Source organism: Salvia splendens, chromosome 22 (genome assembly GCF_004379255.2).
Source record: "Salvia splendens isolate huo1 chromosome 22, SspV2, whole genome shotgun sequence".
Classification (NCBI taxonomy): domain Eukaryota; kingdom Viridiplantae; phylum Streptophyta; class Magnoliopsida; order Lamiales; family Lamiaceae; genus Salvia; species Salvia splendens.
This window is the reverse complement of record NC_056053.1, coordinates 4817393-4840844: the sequence shown is the minus strand read 5'-3', so window position 1 is coordinate 4840844 and position 23452 is coordinate 4817393. Positions and strand designations below refer to the sequence as shown.

Genomic DNA, 23452 nt, shown 5'->3' with positions numbered 1-23452 from the left:
AAGCAACTACACGACATCAGTGAGATTCGAACCCAGCCTCATTGCAGCAAGATCTGCCCCTCCGTTGCCAACTGCGCTATGCCCCTGCGGGCATAATAATTTGCATCATTCCTTTATGCAATAAGGTGGAAGACTAACTGAGACGAATTCAATGTCAAACATGAATTAAAAAGTGGAATTTCCCTCCCATTTAATTAATATTGGATTCTAACACCATAAATTTTTTAAACAATGATTCCTAATAAATTTCAACAATGTCAAAGCACATGTACCACGAGCAATGATGCACGAGCGGCGTAATCGGATCTGCCCGACCGAGCAACAAAGTGGGTGGGAGCGAGAGCTTCAAACTGAGTAGCCGCAATCCTATTCAACAAAAGGCGCGAAGAAAATAGCGAAGGACGAAGGGGGAGAGAAGCTCAACCAGTGCCGCAAAAGGCACCAACACCTTGAGCATCACGCAATGTTCAATCTTCACTTGATGAGGCGTCAGATCGTGTGTTGTACAATAAGCTATTGGAAGCTTACAACAAAGAAGAGAGCACAAGATCCTCCTTACAATTGGAGATACACAAGGCATTTATCAATAATTAATCCATGTGCAAAGTTGGAACTTTATATATGTATTTTTTTACTTTCAAATATGTGAATATAAATTGGAGATATACAAGGAATTAATCCATGTCCAAAGTTGGAACTTTATATATGTATTTTTTACTTTCAAATTTATGAATATAAATTATGTAATACTATATTTTTCACCCATGTAATTTTAGAAATATAATTATGTATTTAAAAAAGTCTTCGCCTTGTTCTCAAAATATTCCGAAGTCATTCATTTCCATAAATTTGTAGTCTTACACTCAAAATCTAAATAAAAATCCTAGTTGTAGCCTATTCGAATATGGTAATTACTAATTAAATAGCACATGAAAAAAATAATTGATCACATCATTATTGTCATCTCCACAAAGAATATATCCATTCCACGCTGTGGATTTGCAAGTGGCGGGAAGCTTCTGAAATACCGAAACTACCCTTATCCGGTTCATAAACAAATCAAGCATGTCAACCCGTTTCTCTCTCATCAGACCAGACAAAACTTCTCCTCTCTCTCACGCAGTAAACGTGTCTCCCTCTCTAGGCCAACACCGCTATGCCTCTCTATCCCCTCACCAAAAACCTTTGCTCCAAATCCGAAAATCCGAAATTCGCATTCAATCCGCTGCAATCTCTCTCTCCTATGCATTAATTGCGAATTTTCCTCACTAATTCTAGGCATTTTCTGTCTCATTTTCATTTATCGGCGCGTGGCTCCAGCAGTTGTTGTTCTTATCCATTGATTGCGCCATCAAAGCGCCGATCGCAGCCTTTGGCTATTGTTTTTTTTATTTATTTTGAACTTTTTCTGTTTAATGAAGTTCTGTTGTAGTGCCGCCTGCCGTTTCGATTGTGCTCCGCAGCAATTGTTATGGAATTCGCGTGATCAGCTCACACTTGCATTGTCTGCCTCAGGTTTTGATTCCTTTGATTTGTTGTGCTGAGCTGCTTTTTTTGTATTTTTTTTGGATGGTGTGTTGGTATTGGGATCGAACGCGTTTGAGAATTTTGTTGTTTTGATGGAACAGTTGTGTTTTTGAGAAAGAGCGGAGATTCAGATGGCGAATGGAGACAATGGCCGCTGCGTGTTTCCGTTGACAGGCTTACAAATTGGGTAATTTTTTTTATTTTGTTTTGATGTTTCGTTTTTTTTTTCTACTTTATAAGCGGTGGAATATTTGAAAATATTGAAGTCGTGAAAATATATGTGGCGTGATCTTGTTTGTAAGGCTATTTTGACGTTTTTATCTGTTTCTTGTCGCCTTTGCATGTGTTGGATAATTTTTGCTGATTTTATGTTTGCTAAGTTTTGATTGAATTCATTTCTCTTTTAGAGTTATTTGTTTCGTTAGTGTAATTATCAGTTGATTGTATGTTTGCTCAACTTTTTGTTAGTTGAAATTTTCTTTTTTAAAGTAGTTCCATCAATTAAGTGGAGTATTAGTAAAGTGTACGTTTGCTGAAATTTTATTGAATCAGATTCTCTCTCTAAAAGTAGTTCCATCAATAGCTGATTGTGTGATTTCTGAATTTTTGATTGAATTGAATTCTCTCTATAAAAGTAGTGACGGGGATGGGGATTTGATGATGGATATGAAAGTAGTTCTATAAGATGAAGAAATTGATTTATTCTGGTAATTTTGAGCAGGGATTTGCAGTCCTATCTTTCACATCTGAGCCTATTTGTGGCCTCTGACCGTGGGAAGTTCTACATCTTGGTGGACAACCGGCCGTGGTTGAAGGATCTTGTGTCACGGCCCACGCATTTGTGGCAGCTGATGGTCACTAAGGTTGCTGAAACATCTCTGGTTAATCACGTTTTTGTAGCTTTGATTTGTGGCCATTGGCTCGGGTGATTTGAGTGATTCTGGTGATTGTGCTGCAGTCCAGGTTGTCCCCCTTTGCAAACACGAAGAGGAAGGAGGGTAGGAAGTTGAGACAACTTTCGGATTTAGAGATTTCTCCCTCATCAAACACAAGTAAATTGAAAAACTTCAAACAGTGGTTCTCATTAATTGATGCGGTCACCTTGTCCCGGAAGAGGGCTTTGTTACCCGTGAAGAAGCTTAAAAATTCTTTGATTGCGAACAGCAAGTTGCACAGAACCTTGTATGGATTTATTGTCTTTGAGGTTGCGTGGAGTGACGTACGTGGTATTAACTATTTGAACGAACTTCAGGTAGCTAATCTTGAATTTTTTTGTTACAAGCGACACACTTAAATCTATTCAGTGACTCTGAGTATCCATTTCTTTTTTGTTTCATGGTAAGACTGATACCTCGCTTGCAATTGAGGCTAAAGTCATGAGAAGGTGGGAATTCGATAGCTTAGCCCAAGCAGCAGACTTGATTCCTTCATGGTTCCCTGGGACCCGCAACGAACAGATCCTTTTGAAACACCATTTGGATGCTACAATAGGTAGTGGTGAATTTACCTCCTTCCAGAGTATTGCTCTACATTTAATTATACTCTTGTCATCTCACTTGCTTCATGCATTTGATCATTATGTGGATCTTCAACGAGCAAGAAAAAAGAAACATCACTGAGTCTGAGATACATCACCACTGTTCCAAGATTATGAACTTAAACAAAAACATCGAATGACTTGTGTGTGTCTGTGTTTTCTTAGCTTTTCTCAGCTTTTTTTCTTTATTGGGGGGTGGGGGAGTTGGGGCAGTTAATGTTCCTTGTACATATGCAGTCTAATTTTATGTGAACTTCTCCAGTCATACATTAAATTGATTATTCTACTCTTAAAACTGGACTGCATCAAAGTTGCTAAAAATGATGGATGTTACATTAAACAATGCTAGAACCTTGGTTGTCAGAATCCAACAATCCATTTTCCCTGTTTGAAATGTGCTCAACGAGAAAAACCTACTTTAGGTTTGCTGTTTATCATGTGATTTTTCTGTTATCTACAAAGTGTCTCATCTTTATGTATGTTCCGTATCCCAATATATTCTCCAGATTGTTCCTAAAATCGACCTTGTGACAGGGGAAGTTTTCCATGATGCACACGAAAGTTTCCCAAGGACTGACAAGAAGGCCGATATCGCAAGTGATGGCACGAATGTTGAAGGTGAATCTCCATGCTCTTCGAGTAGTAGTTTCAGCGCGTATTCAGTACCGATGCAAAACCTGACACATAGATTGCACACGCCTCCTCCTGATGGTTCTCCTTACAAAAGGCGGAAACTTACGAGTCCTGTACACTTTGATCTCGGATCATCTTCTGAAGAAGCAGATGCCGAAAATGCTGAGGATATGAGTGACTGTGAAGAAACACTCCAGTCTTCCATGTACCGTGATGTTCTCATTTTGTTCCGCTTCGATGATCGTGACCTTCCTTTCAAATTAAGAGACATAATTATGTCTGATTTGCGGTTACTCACTCTACTTGAAGCTGGGCTTCCATCGTGGGTTATTTTCCTTCAATCCTATCCAGTGTTCTGCCATCTTTATCGTCCATGGATGTGTCCCTTGGCCAGAGCTTGCTACGTGCTTATATCGGTCATCACTGTCCTCATTGGGTTTTACGACTTGTACAAAAATGTACCTCTCCTTAAAGCCACAGCATCTAGGTTGTTCGGGCCCCTGTTCGATTGGATAGAATCATTGGAAATGATTTCAAGAATCAAGTATTTAGGGACCATGTTATTCCTTCATAATTCTCAAAAGGCAATTAAATGGTTTCTTTCTGCAACAAGAACTATTCGTTCATTTTTCACACTAGTTATAGAGCCAATGGCTGGGCCATTTGCTGAGTTCTTGGAATTCTTACTTCCTCTTTGGACTGTGCTCGCGGAAGTCGCCGAGAATCTCTTTTCAGTCACATGGATGGTGGCTGGGTCTTGTTTCACAATGGTCGGAGACCTCATAGAGATGTTACTGCTGCCATTGTGGTATATCTTGTCTCTTGTATGGAATATTGGTGAGTTTACATCCTTCTTTTCTATTCTTTGGATTTCTAAGTTGTTTTTACGTAAATATAATTTCGTTTGTTGTGTTTGATTGCAGCAATATCAGTTATATATCCCTTATTCTGGATCCTGTGGGAACTCCTTTATGCTCCAATCCGATTAGTACTTGGATTTTGTAGTCTCGTCGCATCCTTATGTACACCCATTTATGAAATGGTTGGAGATTTGTTGCTATTCGCTGGCAGCCTAGTTAGTTTTTCTAGGGATGTTGAATCAACAGTGAGCTCGTATGAGGTTTCAATCTGGCGCTCGCTGTGGAACGACCTTTTCTCTCAGGTAGTTTCGTTGTACTATTCTACCCTTGCCACTTGAGTGTGCCTGTTTATTTTTTTTCTTTGCTCATTTACAGTCCTTTTTCAGATTTTCCGTGCTCTCCGGAGTATCCTCAATGGTTTTGTGGCTTTCTTCACCGCGTGCAACAGACATCGGCTAAGGTATTTCTCGCACATTTAGCCATGTTATCTCAGTATTGCATCTCTGATGTGAAACTTAGTTTAATTGGAGTAAATAGTAGTGAAGTACTAGATACAAGAAAAGACAGAATTCAAGAAAGCGCTGTTCTCATATTCAGTTGTGAATATCAGATTGATACTGTAGTTTTGTTTAATGCGTTGCGTTTTTACTGCAGCACGTATAATCATATGAAGGAGTTATACCACAGATTGTCACGTAGACCCGGGAGAGCAGGTGCTCAAAAGGCCGAACAAGATCCACATGCTTCTGCAACAAGTATTAGTGTAAGTATATATCCAGCGCATCTCATAGATGATTAGGTTCAATCGTAACACCCACCTGCACGAAACGTTGATGCATATTATTCTTCATTAGTTTCATTCACATAGTAGCTTGGATGTAAGTTTGCCATATACCCTGAATTAACTTGGTGAAAAAAATTACTTGTTACAGCCAAGAGTTAGGAAGAGTCCCATCGCCAGGACCAGGTTGAGCCCAGGAACGGTTAGATGACATGACATCGATACGTGTCGTAACTCGTACATGACAAATTCTCAACGGGTAATGCCAACTTGTACATGTGAGAGCTTGTACATAAGAATCTGTGTATCAACTGTGAAATTAGGTGTATACTACATTTTCCTTTTGAAATCTCTGCTAACTCTGTAAATATTTCTTGGTGTTGTCTGCAGAAATTTTGAACTAATTTTGATGGTAATTGACATGTTTTTATTCAATGAAAGGGCTATGGCAAGAACTAGTTTTTAGATTTTACTATGGTAAACAGAAATGAACAAATTCAAACACGACCACAACATCTCTTATGATCATAGTGTATCAAGTAAATTTAAAACTATGCTTGTGGAAATTGACAGAACATGGTAAAATTCTGTGCCTAAAGAAAATAATTAAGAACTTTTCGATGTTGAACAAAGGTGCAATATAGAATCCGATTCGAAATAACCAGAGTTACCGTATGCTGTGTGAGGGCCAACACTTAGATCGCTCCTCTGCTGTTGATTTTGAACTCTCCTCGACGTCTGCGGGTTCCAAACTTGTTCATGATTTCGCAATAGCCCGAGTTAGATGTAATATGTGTAGCATTCGATATTTTGGTATTACTCCAAACACCATTGACCTCAAACTCACTGCACTAAGTAAACCATGTATATTCTTCATCATTTTTTAAAAAGGCTAAATTTTTTGCCAAAACTGATTTCACAAAAATAGAAATACATTCCACATTAATTGAATTTCATGTCCAGATGAATCAAATCATCAGCAAAGGACTAATTCAAATAAGGAGAAGCTAAAACTTTTGCTAAGTTATCCAGATGAAAGCTTGTCAAGCGAACTTAATCACTAACCTGTGCATGGACTCTCGCTTAAGCGCATTACTACCAACCAGATTCGGTCAGATGTTGTGAAGTTGGTTCGTCCGGGGTAGCTTCCTTCACGGGGGATATTAACTTGAGCCTTCCCTTCATCTTTCTTGAACTGAAACTTCATAGAAGAGGATTCCTCTTATGCTGTAAGAGTTGGACACAGGGCCTGAAATGTTTTTAAATAACATTCATATGTGTCGAAAAGAAGCACGTTGATAGAGAATCACTACAATATATCGTATTGTAACATAAAAAGTACCTAAATCACAATTATCTGTTCCAACGACCGACGAAATTGTACTACAGGAGATGCTAATTTTGAAGAGATCACAATAAGTTGCACTGTCAATTGAAGTATTTAAAGATTGCAAACTAGGTAGGAAACAAATCATAAAACCACAGTAAAGTAGTAATAAAGAAATGCTGCAAAACCAAGGAGAAAGGGAACAATACAAAAACACAAACAACTGCTCCTTTAAGCTGTTGAAATTTAAACTACAAGAAATGAAAATTTGAAAGTACAGTCTACTATGCAAGAGGTGAGTGCACATGTCTACAAATCAGATATGAAAATCATTTCTAACCATCCATACATATCAAATACTACTCCAGTTATACATTCTCCCTCACAAGATTAGATATATATTGGATCTAAAGCATTATAGAAAACCTATGGGATTAATGGCACTAGTCAATTTGCAGTGGCAGTGTTAATTAATTCATCTTGAGCATTTCCACAACAAAAAATTTGAATTAAACATCTTGCTGAATTAATTCAACTTGTCAGTTTCCTTTATTTTAGACAATAAATCTATCTGTGTTTACTAAAGAGGGATACGAATCTAATCTCTCCTCTTCTTCTAATATTCTCTACTTTCCGAGCTCATCAGAAACTTCACCATCACAATTAACGAACTCGAAATTTAATACTAATAAATAATAAAAATCGAATAGAGATCAAAAATCAGATACGAAAATGGAGATCCATAAGAAATTACGAAATAAAATCCATATGAGGAAAAAGCAACATAAAAAAATCACCCAGCGACGAAACCTTATTGAGGAGGAAATTAATTTGGGGAAAAGTTGAGCGGGAGTGAGAAACTGAGCGCAGCAGGGTCATTCATAATCTGTATACAAATTGAGCACGGAAACTCCTTCTCCTCCGCTCCCGCAGCTGGATCTCCTCCGTGCTCCGCCGGCCGCACCGTGACACCCGTCGGTGGGCCCTCCATTCCGCGTGTGATCTGAGATTTTACAATTTTACAGTTTAATTGATGGAATTTTTTTTGCCGGTTAACACAAATAGAAAAACAAATACGAGATTTTGATTGACGTTGAGTGGGGAAATTGCACCATACATACAAAATATTTTATTAGTGTTTCAAATTGATACAAAAAGTTTCAAGTTAACATATATCATACAAAATGTTTTGTTACTGTTACAAATTAATACATTTTCATTATTTAATTAACACCGTTAACTATTCTGTTTATATCTTGTTAGGAGTAGAATCTTGAATGCTCAAGATGGAAACAACGATGCTGATCATGGAGCGAGCAGTTCAGTTTCTGTTGACGCACCACATAGAAACTTTGGCGAAACTATCAGTACTGGAAATCACAACTTTGAGGATGCCAATATAGGCCGTGCTAAACCCACGACTGATGATGGAGAAGAACTTTCTAAGGAACTACAGTGTACTGCAGATTCTAGTAAAGTTTCTTTACAAGGGGCGGGTGTGAGCAGAAATGATGGGGGCTCAAGTTCAGCGCCGTCTCATAAAATTAAAATCAAGTTTAAGCGTAAACAATAACTTTATAGATGCTGGAATCATTCATTTCCCCCTTTTTTTCTAATGCAATACTATCTAGATTTACATTGTATTGTTCTATTGTTTTGGCAAATTATAAACTGTGGCCATTTTAGACTTAGACCACAAAAGTATCAGAACAGTTTATGATTCTATAATTACTGCAAACGACTACACACTTTCGGCAAGATGCCTCTTAGAATAGGAGGATTACAATCTGTGCTCTATATATGAATATTCTTGCTATTTTTGTAAGACAGCAGAATGAATACAATAGAACTTTTTCCTCTGTAGTTCCTCCACCTCCACCTCCACCTCCATGTTTTTAGATGCATAAGCAATTAAAACAACCAAGACATATTTTCTAAACTAAATCACAGTCAATAGCAACCAAAACTTATAAAGTAAATAGCAACTAAAAAGCAAACAAGAAGTATAATTTAAGCAACTGCACTTAGATTTTAAGCCTACAGAAGTGGCCAATTCAAAATTAAGATTAAGATATTTGTCCAAAAACATATGCAAAAATAGTCAAGTGAAAACTAAGATGAATACATGTCATTGAGATCATTCAAAAAGGAACAAAAGTAGGCAAGACATCCACATTAAAGAAAGAGGCAAGTATCCTCTCAATTCTCAAATTTGGGAAGCTGACTTGTTATGTTTTGAGGCTCTTGTGAAATGCTAGTCATCCTTCTTCTCACTGTTAGTTTGCTTCTTCTTTCAAGAGTGCTTACACTTTCTTCTCTATGTTCTTCTCTAGCACCTCCATCAGAAATTTGTCTGCCACAAGTCCTTTTGTTATGTCCTTGGCCTCCACACTTAGAACAATTCCCCTTTATTTGTCCTGTATTGACCACAATTTTTGTTCCATCTGTAGCTACCTTGCAGATCTGCTCATCTATTGTTTTTCTCCTGCGCTTTTGCATTCTTCCTTTCTTAGGATTCACTGGGGGTGGTTGCACAGGGAGATAACCTGAAGGTTCATAATCATCTATATCTCTAAGAGGATTTCCATGTTTCAATATAGCAAAAGTGAAAAAATTCTATACTTCAAAGTAAGAAGCTTACCTGGAGAAGTTCAAGAATTTTTTTGGAGCGGACAATTCTTGGAAGTATACTTAGTGATGGTTCATCTTCTTAAGGGTAATCCTACTTCTTTTGTTATTTTACTTAATGAAACAGAATAGTTAACGGTGTTAATTAAATAAGGAAAATGTATTAATTTGTAACAATAACAAAATATTTTGTATGATATATGTTACCTTGAAACTTTTTATATCAATTTGAAACACTAATGAAACATTTTGTACGTATGGTGCAATTTCCCCACGTTGAGTGTATGAAATATAAAGAAAAAATGAGTTCGAATAAATTACTATGACTCTCACTCATACGTATTAATTTTACAATAAAATATAAGTCGAATAGATAAACTGCAATGTGACTATTATTGTGAGACCGGAGATAGTATAATGTTTTTGGTTGAATTAGAGTTTGATTTTTGTGTCTTCATTTTCGTGGCAAGAATCAGGGAAGAATCAAATTGATATTATCTATAATTAGAGTTGAATTAAGAAAGTTAAAGATCAAGAATTTATTGTGTTTAATTATATTCCATACATATCATAGGAAATTTTCTTATATAGTTAATGTAATAACATAGAATTTATTCAAGTCTAATAGGACAACGTATTCGAATAAAGTTTTTGTTTCTTTAATTTTTCGCATTTTACTTTTTCAACTGCAATCGGTTAGGCCTTCTCCTTACACCGTCATCTATTAGTAGCATGTCACGATTATCTTTGTTTCCAATTCTAGTCATATGCATAACCAAAGATAAATTCACCTAATCAAATACATGACCATGAAATTGAGCTTCAATTTATCAACATAAAATAACCGATAATTTCGAAGTAAGGGCTTCAATTATTTATGAAAAAGTTTAAATTAGGGCTTCAATTATTTACAATGTGTAGAAAATATTAACCATATAAACTTATTATACATGTGGAATATATATAACTTCTAAACATGAATATTAGTTTGGTATGGCTATTATATCAATAAGCTAATACACAATGTTAAACATGAAAATATAAGCATACTAATATGATATAATAAAAGATTAGTTATGGATCTCCAGCATACATTAAATAATTAGTTGCTATGCCAACCATGGCATGCCATATGCAAAAAGCCCTCCAATCCAATCCCCGCATTAGAATGGGATGTGAATTTGCACAATGATTTCTGTCCAATATACCACCAATATGATAATCCAGGCAAAGATCAACCTGAACTGAGATGAGATGATTATATATATATTTTTATATTTATCACCTTCCGAAAGATCCAAGACGTTTGTAAATATGATCGATTTTAAATAAGCATTAAATTAATAAGGAAAATCTTAAACTATTGATCAGAAATTTAAGGTAACATTCCAAAATATACATATTTTCATCTTTTCACAAAATATATATTACCAACATCAATTCATTCATTCATAGAGAATGTGATATATAGTTTAAGTGAAAAGATGTTACTATTTACCATGTCGACCACAAGAAAATCGCCTGTATTTTTATGAAATCAACTGCCTCCTAAGACTCACTGTGGAAGCATGAAATACCCAATGCAAGTAAATTCACACAAACATGAGATGCAATGGTAAATATTACTGCACATTTCACTTGTAGAGTTGCATTTGCGCTTCGTATTTTATATGCGGATATCGAACTTGAATCTTCTTCCTGACAAGTCCGATTAATAAAAATGTTATCAGAAAAAATAATCAAATACTTTAATCGACTTGCAAAACAAAAATTTACGTGTTTTTAAGTTGCTATAGCTTTAAAAAAAAGGAATGGTAGCGTCAACATCCAATGCCAGAATAAAGCAACCAACAATACAACAAACAATAATATATGAAATTTTGGACATTTTGTTCGAAAATTAAGTTTGTAAATTGTGTATCTTAATTGCCTTTGTTTTTCACTTAAGCTTGTTTTCCTTTAGGTCATGTTTGGTTGCCATGATTCTGTCTAAGAAAGTAATCTGATTCCTTAAATTTTAAATTCCTGTGTTTGTTTCGGATTTTAATCAAATTGGGAAAGTAATCAGAATCCAGAGAACAAGGAAAGTTAGTACAACTTTCCAGGAACCTGAATCCGAACTTTTCTTAGGTATTCTTTTTCCCAGCTTTAGGATTCATACATATTTAATGCAATAATAATAATAATAATAATATTATTATTATTATTATATACAATGTTTTTAAAATAATTTAAAATTATAAATCAAACTTATTTCAGTATAATAAATAACTATAATTAACATTATCATAATTATAACTATGTTATTATAATATTTATATATAATTGTTATTATCATAATAATAATAATTCATAATTTATTAAATAATTAAAATATAATTATAATATAAATTATATAATAATAAATACTAATTATTATTTTATAAATTAATAATTAATCAATAAAATCATAGTAAAATTTTAAATTATAATATTTATGTAATTATAATATCCGTAAATATAATAATAATAATAAATATTATTATTATTATTGTTATTGTTATTATACTCCATGTAACCATAATTATAATTATATTATTATATATTGTCATGGATGATCCATTTTTAAACTATCCATTATAATAATAAATATAATTATATAATTATTATCATTTGTAATTAGTAATTTATTAAAAAAATATTATTATTACTATTCTTTATAAATAAAATAATAATAAATACTACCTCCATCCCGCATTAACTGTCATATTTACTTTTCTGCACTCGTTTTGTAAAAATGATAATAAATAGTTAACGTGGAGAAATAGTAAAAATAAGAAAGAGAATAAGGTAGAGAAGAGTCTTATTTACATTATTCTCTCTCTTACTTTACTATTTCTTCACTTTAACTATTTATTATCATTTTTACAAAACGAGTGCAGAAAAGTAAATGTGACAGTTAATGCGGGACGAATGTAGTATATTTTTAGTTTGGTGTTTAAATCAAATATAAAATTTAAAATCTTGATATTTTCCAAACATATGAAAGTAAAATTATTGTGAATCATATTCCCGGGATTCATTTTCCCAGAAATTATTTTCCTTGTCAACTTTACTTTCCCACCCACCAAACATGGCCTTAGTTTATAATTCCAATTACATATGGTGGAATTTTATACGGTATTTGTCTTTATTAAAGATTGTAAATCACCATTCAATTGCAGATATTTTATTTAAATATGAATGGTCGTCATAGTAAATCAAATAATATTTGTAATTAATTAGGGCAATCCGCAGCCTATTCCTTAAATCCAATCTTTTACTACACTGTTCATAGACTCACGTCACTTTTTGCTATATATATTCATTAATTATATAAAAAAATATAAACATGTTATTCACTCGGTACCACCATGTTATTTGAGGTGTTTATTTTCGGCATGAGATTTAAGAAAATTGCGGTAGAGAACCTTCAAAGAGGAAAGGTGACTTGCGATGAGAGGGTGATTTGAATAAATGACGCCGGCGGAAATGGAGATTGGGGTTCGTTCAGTGAATTGGGGAAGGAAGCGTTGGGAAGAAGATGAGGGCTTATTTGGGGAAATAGATTGGTTTTAATAAAGGAATAACGGTCTTAAAAGTCACCAACTTTATTCGAATTCCTGTTTTTCCCATGACCTTTAAAATTGGCGTATAAAGTCATCAACTTTGCCGGGTTGCTGGTATCTCTCAAATTGATCCGACCCTATGTTTTCCGGTAACTAAGTGTCCTATGTGGTATGCCTGAAAGTTGACGTGGATGTCATCGGAAAATCGTAAAACGACGTCGTTTCTAATACCTAAAACGACGCCGTTTCATCCAAAAATCTGCAATTAGGTTTAAATTCCCCAAATAAAAAATGGATCGAGCTTCCAAAAATCGTCAAAAATCCAGAAATCCTCAAATTCGATCCCCGCAAAAATACAAAAATCATCAAAAATTCAAAAATCTGCAATTAGGTTTAAATTCCCAAAAATCTGCCATTAGGATTGAGCTTCCTCAACATGCCGCCGACCCCACCGAATCAGCCCTCTTCGACTAGTCCGATTTCCTGAATTTCGACATCGACGAAGCCCTCAACACCCCTTTCGCAATTTCCGAGCCAGGGTCAGGGCCAGAGCAGGAGCCCGGATCCTACCAAAGCCAGGAAGCGGGACCCGAGATTGCTGTGCCCCAATTTCGTGGCGGGCGTGGTCCCGTGCGCGTGCCCCGAATTGGACAAGAAATTGGAGGAGGAAGAGGAATCTGCTCTCCCGGGGAAGAAGCGGACCCGTGAGGTCCGGGCCCCCGCCGCCGGCCCGCTCCTTTGCCAGGTGCCGGGCTGCGAGGCCGACATCAGTGAGCTCAAAGTCTATCACTAGCGCCACCGCGTCTGCCTCCAGTGCGCTCACGCTGCCGTCGTGGTGCTCGATGGGGAGAGCAAGAGATACTGCCAGCAATGTGGAAAGTAAGTTTTTTTCATTGGGTGGGTCAGACCAACCTAGTCTAGGATATTGGTTCAACAAAACAAAGTGGGGCTTGGGCTGGCTGGGCTCACAAGTGGAAATGAGTATCAATTGGGCCATTTTTCAAATCCAGGACCATTAAAAACCCGCCCACCCAGTCCAGCACACGGCCCTGGGCAGACCCAAATAAGACTCATAACTAATTATTTCTCTTCTAATTTGAGTGAACTAAATTGGTACCCACAAAATGGTGTTCACCTCTTTTTGGTATCCAATATCGAAATCATCACATTTAGGGTCCAAAAAGATGGATAATCAAATTTTAGGTGCCACTTTTTACCTTTTTGCCCCTGAGGCCATTAAGGGCATATCAGTCTTTTACCTTGTCAGTTAAAACACCTAAATTTGATTTAATTTAAATTATTATAACCCGCTTTTATTTACTAACTAACTAACTAACAAAATTTGAATTTTACTTCAACAATTATTATAACCCATTTTTTCGAAAAAGTTTATTTTAAACGCATTAACTAATTCCACATTCAAAACAAGGGTAAATAAAATCAAAACCATTTAATTTATCAATAGTTTACGAAATAATTATATTGTATGTTATACATGAGAAATACGTAATAATTAACTTTTGTTGGTTTAATGAAGTCAAATTAGTGTGCATAAGAAAATATCATCCCTTTACACGTTCATAATTGACTAATATACCTTTAAAAGAAAGTTTGATTACCTCATTTAATGAGTAGTTAATTTAGAAATGGTGGTAGTTTTTTAAAATTTTATTTTTCATGTGTTTTTTAAATTTTTTATTTGTTCATTATTTTTATTTTCTTTTATATTTAACTAATTTTATATTTACATACATTGTATTAGTATATAAACTAAATAACGATTTTTACAATTAAATTATTACTATATACTATGATTATAAAAAAACCTCAGTTTTCCTAACTTCAATTGGCTATTAAGATTTAGATTTGATAAAACTTCAATAGTATAAAGTTCACACAGTAAAGAGAGCACTTTGTTTTATTCCTAATTAAAATATCTTATATAACCAAATTTAATTCTACAAAAAGTAAATAAAATGAAGAATTGAAGTTATGATAAAATAAGTTGTGAAACCATAATTAAACTTGCGATTATGGCATGGCCCATGGGGGAATGTGGGCGTGGGTTGGTAAATGGGTGGTTTGTTAAAGTTTTCATTCACATTTTTTTTCTTATTGTGCTTCTTTTTATAATAAATTGATAAATATATAAATTCACACACTATTATAATATGAGCTATTTTTCTTTTCTATTATAATATTATGAGCTACTAACGTGATAATATGTGGACTCCACCATCACTTATCATATTTGTGTGTATGTAGTAGGAGATGGAGCATGAGATGGTATAGGTGATCTCATCCGAAATTTAAGTATCTGTAATTAAACTATTTATAATTTAAAAAACAGAATTATTTATAATTATTGTGATTTATGTTTAATTTAAAATAATTAATTATTAAGTAAAGTATATAATATAATTGATGATATATTTAATTGCATTAGTGAAAAAATGTAGGTTAACGCTTAACAACACTTAATCAAAAAAGTACTATTATTTGGAACAATAAAAAGAAAAACACAAAGACACACAAGCACAGGGTGAATTTTAAGTTTGTAGAATTATTTGAAATTTGCACGGCGCTTGCCAATCGAGTTGATGGAGATTGTGTATGGTTAATCCCCAGTCATTGAGCACCAGAATAAAGCTCAATAAGAGCATCCACTATGCGTCCCGCGCGCGGCTCGTGTTCCATCCCGGAGGGACGGTTCCGCCGCGGGACGCGTTGCAGCGTATCGCCCGTCCAGGAGCCCGTCGCTGCGCGACGTCGCGCCACGCGCCCGGCCGACGTGTCGCTCGCCCGACTCATGCGTGATGCCCACTCGCTGGCCCGCGAGTGGGCGTCGTCACGGATGACGCAATAATTCAATTTTTTTTAAATTCGAATTTTAATAAAAAAAATCAAACGGTAATGTTACCGTTTCGTTTTTTTATTTTCAATTTATTTTAATTTTTTTTATTTCTTTACTCTATAAATACTATTTCATACTCATTTCACACACAAACACACATCTATTCCTATCAAATCCTCTCTATATCCACTCCAATTTCCATCTCAAATCAACTCAAACTAATGGATCCTTTTGAGCAAATGCGTCAAATAATGGAACAATCACTTGAAGAAGATCGACACCGAGAGGCGGAGGAAGCCGCGCCGCCCCCCACGACGCTCCCGGACGTACATCCATCTAATTGAGCACATTTGGGAAAACTTTGGCGGAAAAAATTAAATTATGTCATTTTATTTTTTTAGGATTTTAATTATGTCTTTTTTCTATTTTTTTGAATTTTAATATTGTTTTAATTTTAATGAAGTTTGTTTTTTTAATTGAATTTGTTGGAAAAAAAAATTTAAAAACTGAAATTGAATGAATAGTAATTTAAGGGACGGTTAAGGGACGGAGCGTTGCAGGTTTCGTCCCTTAGTTAAGGGATGGAGGAATAAAGTACAGTGGGACCCTCAAATAGTAATTTAAGGGACGGTGGAGGGACAGCGCAGTGGATGCTTTAAGCTTGTTCCATAAAAAATCAGTTATCCAATGGATATTATACTTGAATCCTTTTGGCATTAAGTCAAGATAGTCTAACTTCGTAATATGTGCCCTATTTCATTAGGGCACATATTTCCTCTACTACCCCCGGAATTGCCCACAAAATCCTTCGCCTTGTGCTCTTGTAGTTAATTCACCTAGAGTCGTATTCCTTTTTTGGATGTCCCAACAAAGTTGAGTCATTTTCCTTTTTGACTAAAAACAAAACATCCAACACTATTACTTGTAGAGTTGCATCTGTGCTTCGTATTTTACACTTGGATATCGAACTTGAATCTTCTACCTGGAAAATCTGATTTTTTTTAAAAATGTTATCAGAAAAAATAATCAAATACTTTAATTGACTTGCAAAACAAAATTTTACATGTTCTTCAGTTGCTATAGCTTTAAAACAAAGAATTGCAGCGCCAACATCCAATGCCCTAATAAAGCAACAAACAATACAACAAACAATAATACTCCCTCCGTCCTATAAAAATATGGGCAATGGATATGACACGAGAATTAAGATAAAATTAGTAAAGCAAGAGAGAGAAGAAGAATAGTATGGTAAAGTAGGAGAGTGGAGGAGAATAAGGGCATCATTAACGCGATAGGCCGGGCCGCAAATCGCGAGTACAGGCCCGAGACGCGCGTTGGAGGAGGCGGATTTCCGGCCCAGGCCGGTCCCGGGGTTCGGCCCAGCCCGGCGATGGAGGGAGAGGGGCCGTGACGGAGCTGCAATTTTTGCATTTGGAAGAGGAAGAAGAGGGAGGAAGAGGGAGAGGAGCGACAGAACCCAATTTTCTGATTTCTTTTGCATTTGGAAGAGGAAGAAAAGGGAGGGGGAGAGGAAGAAGAGGGAAGAAGATGAAGAAGAGGGAGAGGGGCGACAGTCGATGTTTTTTTTTACATTTTTAGTTTTAATTTTTTTTTGCATTTTCTAATTTTTAATTTTTTTTTTGCATTTTTTTATGTTATAATTTTAGTTTTTTAGTTTATAATTTATTATTTTTGAATTAAAAATGAATTTCTCGTGTTATAATTGTTCAACGTTTTCAGTTTTTACACGTAAAATAAGTCGAAGTTGTGAATAGTGTCATTTATTAGTTGCGGCCCGGGTTGTGGCCCGTAGGGTTAGAGCAGTTGGGGCCTTGGCCGCAACTGTAGAGGAATGATGACGTGGAGGGAACTTGGGGCCTGAAACCGGGCCGGGGTTAATGATGCTCTAATAGTTAAAGTAGAGTTAGTAGATTGTGGGACCTACAGTATTTAATTGATATAACTTTCCAAAAATTGAATGCATATATTTTTGTTGGACGGATGAAAATGGAAAGTGCACATATTTTTATGGGATGGAGGGTGTATATGTTTTGGACATTTTGTTCGAAAATTAAGTTTGTAATTGTGTATAATATATCTTAATTGCCTTTGTTTTTCAAATAAGCTTTTTTTTTTACTTAAGCTTGTTTTCCTTTAGTTTATAATTCCACTTACATATGGTGGAATTTTATACGGTATTTGTCTTTATTAAAGATTGTAAATCACACCATTGATCAATTGCAGATATTTTATTTAAATATCAATGATCGTCAGAGTAAAATCAAATAATATTTGTAACTAATTAGGGCAATCCACAACCTATTCCTTAAATCCAATCCTTTACTACACTATTCATAAGACTCACACAACTTTTTGCTATATATATTCAGTAATTAGATAAAAAAAATATAAACATGCTATTCACTCCGTCCCACATTACTTGAGGTGTTTCTTTTCGACATGAGATTTAAGAAAATTGTGTTTAATGAGTTAAATAAAGTAAAATAAAATTAAAAAAAGAATAAAGTAAGAAAGAGGAGAAAAAGTAAAGTAAAAGAAAAAATAAAGTAAGTTTAATTAAATACTTTATTTTTAGCTAAAAAAATAAATGACTCAAATAACTTGAGACAATCTAAGAAGAAATACCAATCAAATAACTTGGGACGAGGGAGTACCGTTAGATAAAGAAAAACCCAAAAACAGAAAAAAGAATGCAATAGGATAAAAAAAATTCACAAACACAAACGCTTATTTCCTCTGACATCCTAGGAGATAAATGGATTTGGATCCTCTACGGTGCACAGCACTGCTGTGCACCTAATAAAATAATTTTTTAATAATAAAAAAAAAATATTTTTTTAATGTGTTGTGAGGTGCACAGCAGTGCTGTGCACCGTAGAGGATCCAAATCCGAGATAAATTCCAATACGTGGGCCCCATGGAATTCGACGATCTGACGGCTGATACTCCATCAGAGAAGATCCAAGAAACATGGTTGATCAACGGCTGATATCCTCCTGCTTGTAGCCCACGCTACTACTTTTACCCATTTCAACGGCGACGATTTTTCGCATTTACATAAAATACAAATTAAATAAAATATTCTCTGTATTTCTAGTACCATACGCCGTAGTTACATAACTATGATGCTCGAAATGACAGATATGCCCCCGACTAATAGCATCATTGTGTCTTTTCGCTTAATAATATCTGAAATATTAAATAAGTCTTTGGTTCATGAATATTATTACTACCAAAGTTTCAACATTGCTGCTTGTAATCAATTCAAATAGTAAATGAAAAGTTATGCAAATACAATGTTTACGAAATATTCAATTATTTGATGTTAAGGATCAAATACATCCCATAAAATAACACCACACTTTATGATTTTTTGTCTCTCAACTTGAATCTTTTTGATGTTTCTAAAGTTTTTTTTTTTCTAATTTTGAAGTATATATGTATAAATTCCGTGGCTATATTTGATCCATAACAATCTCATTCATTCATTTATATCATTCACGTTAAAATCGGTGTATTCTTTCTAGTTTTGAGACAAATATTTAAAAACCTATAAAGAGATGCTTTTGAATTTTATGTCCAAACGCGCAAAATAATGTACCTACAAAGACAGGATTTTGACACTTGAAATAGAAGTCAACCAAAATATATTAACTACAATATCTTTTATTATACTTGCTCCATTCACCAAAAAAAATAATCATATTTATGTAAGGCAAAAATTTTAATAAAAAATTAATAAAGTAAAAAGGATGAAAGAAAAAATAAATAAAATAGGAAAGAGAAAATTAGAAAGATAATAGAAAAAATGGATAAAGTATGAAAGAATATTTTTATTTTTAAAAAGATATTCCATATTAGTTTTTATGGAAACATATAAGATTATTTTTTCCGGATGGAGGGAGCACTATTTATTGCTCATAAAGAAAATTTTATTGCCTACCAAGTCAGACTAATGTCTACTCCTACTTAAAAGAAGATTGCATTATTGTTTACACTTAAACATGCATTTCCACTATAATAGTTAGATTAAATTAAAGGCATAAAGATAAATATAGCTCAATTAGAAATTAAAACCATGAACACTATTATTAAACTTTTGAAGCTGATACTTTTTAGTAGATTTATAAAACAAAGAGCTTAATATCACAAGATTAGAAACTAAACTATTGACATAATTATATCATAGTCGAAAAACAACAGAGGCAAGAAAAAATAACAATCCTAGGGGCAAACATGTATTTTCACATGCCACGTGTACATTTTGTTCTCGTATTCAACAATGACAAAAATTATTTGGTGAATTAAATTAAATTAAATAAATTGGGACACGAGTGCAGGAAAATCTTTCGCAATATTGGGACTTTTTTTGAAGATCTGAAGCCTCTCAGTTCTAGAGAGAGAAATCGAATAATATGCGAGTGATGATCGAATCCGACTGATATTAATTCTTTTATTGTTTATCTTCTCCTAATTTTGCCGGCATTGAAGTTGGCGTGATTCCTGAATTTTGATCATAATCACAAGCGTGTCGAGGTTGTAATTCAAAATCAATATCAAAATCGAAATCCAAACCACAAATTCAGCAAAGTGTGGGTGAAAATTTCCCACAGATCGATGCCGGGGAATCGGAAAGTTTCGAGAATTGATTCAACGTCCGACAGAGTTGTAGGCGCGAATTTTGGTCAAAATCTCTGTTTTTGTTTCAATATATGCTTTATCAATGTTGATCCTCGGTTGATCTCTCGTATTGTTTGATGATCGGTGTTTTTTTGTAATTGAGATTGGTTGATTCTGGTTAATTGAGCTTGGATTTTGAGTATCATTCATCTTAGCTCAGCTCACGTTTGTGTGAGTTTGTGCGTTTTGATTTTGATACTTAGCTAGTTGATTTTGGCAGAGGCAATGAGACGGCTAAAGGTGGAAGAGAGTGATGAAAATGGTGGAGCTGGTGATGAGCGGGGATCCTACCCGGATCGGCCGGGTGAACCCGATTGCATTTACTATTTGCGGACGGGGTCTTGTGGCTATGGGAGCAATTGTCGTTTTAATCACCCCTCTAGTGCAGAACAAGTACGAATTTACATGATAAATAATCATGTCTTTTTGCATTATGTGTGTGTTTGGTGTTTTTTTATGATGCTTTCTGAATGGTTTTGGTTGTTGTTGTTGTTGTTGGCGATGGATGGCTAGGTTTATGGTGTTAAAGCTGGCAGTGAGCTTCCCGAAAGGGCTGGACAGCCGGATTGTGGGGTAATTCTTCGGTTCGATTTCTTTTCAAGCTCTTTTGGTTATAATCTTGCTATTGTCTCTGTGTATTTTTATTACTTAGTGGTCTATAATGATTGTTCCTTGAAGATAATTTCTTGTATTGCTTAGAGCAAATGAGGCATTCTCAACCACACTACGCATCAACGTTGTTTTATCGTATTGAGCTGTGTAGTAAATTTAGTTCAGGTGCATTTTGTCTTCACTTATGATAATTGGCTTGTCGTAGGCGAGTAGTATTAAATTTTCAGGCCAAGCTTGATAAGGTATGTCGTTATGTAAGCTTTTTAATGAACTGTGCTTTTTGGTAAGTTTGCATTTCTTACCCGAGTCATATAACTAACTTGTTTTGCTGGCCACGTGTTATCAAATGATCAAGCTTTCAGTGAGCTTGTGATATGTGGAGATATTCTGATAAGTATGTTGTCTCTCAGCACTATCTAAAGACGGGCACCTGTAAGTATGGGTCGACCTGTCGGTATCATCATCCCAAGGATAGACAAGCTGATTTCTTGTTGAATATGTTGGGATTACCAATGCGTCAGGTAGTTATATCTTCTATAATCCGGTCGTTTCATTTAGGTTTGATCCCTCAAGGTTTGGTACACAGTCAAACCACGACCATGAATTACTATAGACGACGTTAAACTGGTTGTATATTGTACAGGACGCAAAGCCTTGTCCTTTTTATATGCGCACAGGGTTATGTAAATATGGATATGCTTGCAAGTTCCATCATCCCCAACCAACATTAGCTGCTCCAAATGCCGTACCTGTAATGGGACCCGTATATGGTTCGGCTGGCTCTGCAGTAGTTCCTTCATCTGGTGTGTCATCTGCAAGTTTTCCAGGAGCACCATTGTCAAAGGCAACTTATTTTGCTAGTTCACTCCAAGTTCCACAAAGCTACATGCCCTTATTTCTACCGCAATCGCAAGGATGGAACACCTATATGGTATGCCATTTTCATTAAAACGATTTTAGCTCAATATATGGGGATTATCTTATTTTGCATTCCCTTCTCCGATTGCTAGGGAAACGCCAGTCCGTTGCCTTTCACTAGTGTCCTAACTGGTCCAGTACCGAACGGGCAGCAATCTGTCTCTTATCTTCCAGAAAGACCGGATCAGCCAGAGTGCCGTTATTTCATGGAACACGGGAGTTGTAAATACGGATCAGAGTGCAAATATCACCATCCCAGAGAAAAGCTCTCACCATTAGTTTCAACTTCTGTCGTCCCACTCGGGCTTCCTCTAAGACCCGTAGGTCGCTCATGATACGTTACTAGGTTTCGTTGGTTCTGAATTGTGATGGTTCGACATCTGTTTAAATGCAGGGTCAGCCTGTGTGTTCTTATTATAGCCTCTACGGAATATGCAATTACGGCCCTGCCTGCAGATTCGACCACCCATACGGCCTCAGTGTCCCTCCAACGGCCTTTGCTTACCCGCCCCTGGCCCCATATCAGAGAATAGCATCCCTGGTGCCCGTAGCCGACGGCTCGCCGGCCAAATCATCCAAGTTGAGTGACTGGATCAATAAGGAAACAACTGCAATCAACAAGCATCATCAAAACTCCAACACCAAGAGCCTTGGGGAGTCACTCGACCAGTCAGATTCGCTCCCGCACTCGTCTAAGGCCTCGCCCGATGTTCATCACGACAAGTCTGACTGACGCGATGTGGCACAGCCGGCTGTAACCACTCTCCATCACCATCTCTGTGGTGATCTATTTTTGGCTGATCTGATATTTTTTTCTTGAACTCTCTTACATTTTGAAAGGGAGTAGTATATTATTGTGATACTTTGTTTTAATACTTACTCCCGCGTTTTATTTTTAACTGCCAATATTTATTGGTTTTTTCTCTTAAACTCTTTTTTGGAGAAAGAGCTTAAAAGAAAGAGTTGATCAAATGGTAAATGCGTGCAAATTTCTTATTCTTTTATTGTGTGCTAATTTTATTTTGATTTTGTTGTTTTTCTTAATTGGATTGTATTGAAGATTCCGAGTTTGATTTTTTTAAGGATGAGACATTATATAATAACCATAGTAAATGTTGTAAAAAGAACAATTGTCCAATGGGATCTCTGTTACAATACTAATTCATTGCTTGGTGAACAACTCACGTCGAATTGGGATTAGCATAGTAAATGTTGTAAATATCCTTATACCTTCACACGATTATGTCAATCGTGAATCTGTGCTTACTTTTTTTTTTAGATTTTGTTGCTTTCCAAATTTTAATTTTCTAATAACTGAAAAAAACAAGTTTATATCTGTATATTTACAATATATGCACAACTTTTTAGCATAAACTTTCCCTACGGACAGAATAGTCTAACTAACTAGTACTACTAGTATGTTTTACACCAGCAAAAACTCACATGATATGTTACAAAAACAAATTAAAAATCAAATAGTTACAAAT

The 23452-nt window shown here is 35.3% G+C and overlaps 2 protein-coding genes and 1 long non-coding RNA gene across 8 annotated transcripts; 2 read left to right on the top strand and 1 right to left on the bottom strand.

Moving 5' to 3' along the window:
- Positions 1–1078: 1078 nt before the first annotated feature.
- LOC121787343 lies at positions 1079–5845 on the top strand. 2 transcript variants are annotated; one of them, XM_042186050.1, is made up of 10 exons: positions 1079–1515; positions 1629–1714; positions 2249–2390; positions 2486–2779; positions 2871–3018; positions 3599–4534; positions 4621–4859; positions 4944–5017; positions 5212–5320; positions 5490–5845. In XM_042186050.1, the coding sequence occupies exons 2-10, from the start codon at positions 1659–1661 to the stop codon at positions 5547–5549; spliced, it is 2058 nt and encodes a 685-aa protein (XP_042041984.1). In that variant the 5' UTR covers positions 1079–1515; positions 1629–1658; the 3' UTR covers positions 5550–5845. The 2 variants fall into 2 exon arrangements, with proteins under 2 accessions (XP_042041984.1, XP_042041983.1); XM_042186049.1 differs by having other exon boundaries at positions 2871–3021.
- LOC121787344 lies at positions 5062–8199 on the bottom strand. 4 transcript variants are annotated; one of them, XR_006047343.1, is made up of 6 exons: positions 7476–8199; positions 6681–6763; positions 6404–6587; positions 6010–6184; positions 5481–5638; positions 5062–5375 (listed from the first exon to the last, which is right to left on the bottom strand). It is a non-coding gene; the product is annotated as an uncharacterized LOC121787344 (long non-coding RNA). The 4 variants fall into 4 exon arrangements; XR_006047342.1 differs by having other exon boundaries at positions 6010–6189; positions 6681–8199; XR_006047341.1 differs by having other exon boundaries at positions 5453–5638; positions 6681–8199.
- An 11898-nt stretch (positions 8200–20097) lies between these two features.
- Positions 20098–22964, top strand: LOC121787601 (zinc finger CCCH domain-containing protein 63-like). Of its 2 annotated transcripts, none has more exons than XM_042186378.1 (7): positions 20098–20423; positions 20656–20828; positions 20949–21008; positions 21458–21568; positions 21691–21978; positions 22058–22285; positions 22360–22964. In XM_042186378.1, the coding sequence occupies exons 2-7, from the start codon at positions 20661–20663 to the stop codon at positions 22696–22698; spliced, it is 1194 nt and encodes a 397-aa protein (XP_042042312.1). In that variant the 5' UTR covers positions 20098–20423; positions 20656–20660; the 3' UTR covers positions 22699–22964. The 2 variants fall into 2 exon arrangements, with proteins under 2 accessions (XP_042042312.1, XP_042042311.1); XM_042186377.1 differs by having other exon boundaries at positions 20098–20439.
- The last annotated feature ends 488 nt before the right edge of the window (positions 22965–23452 follow it).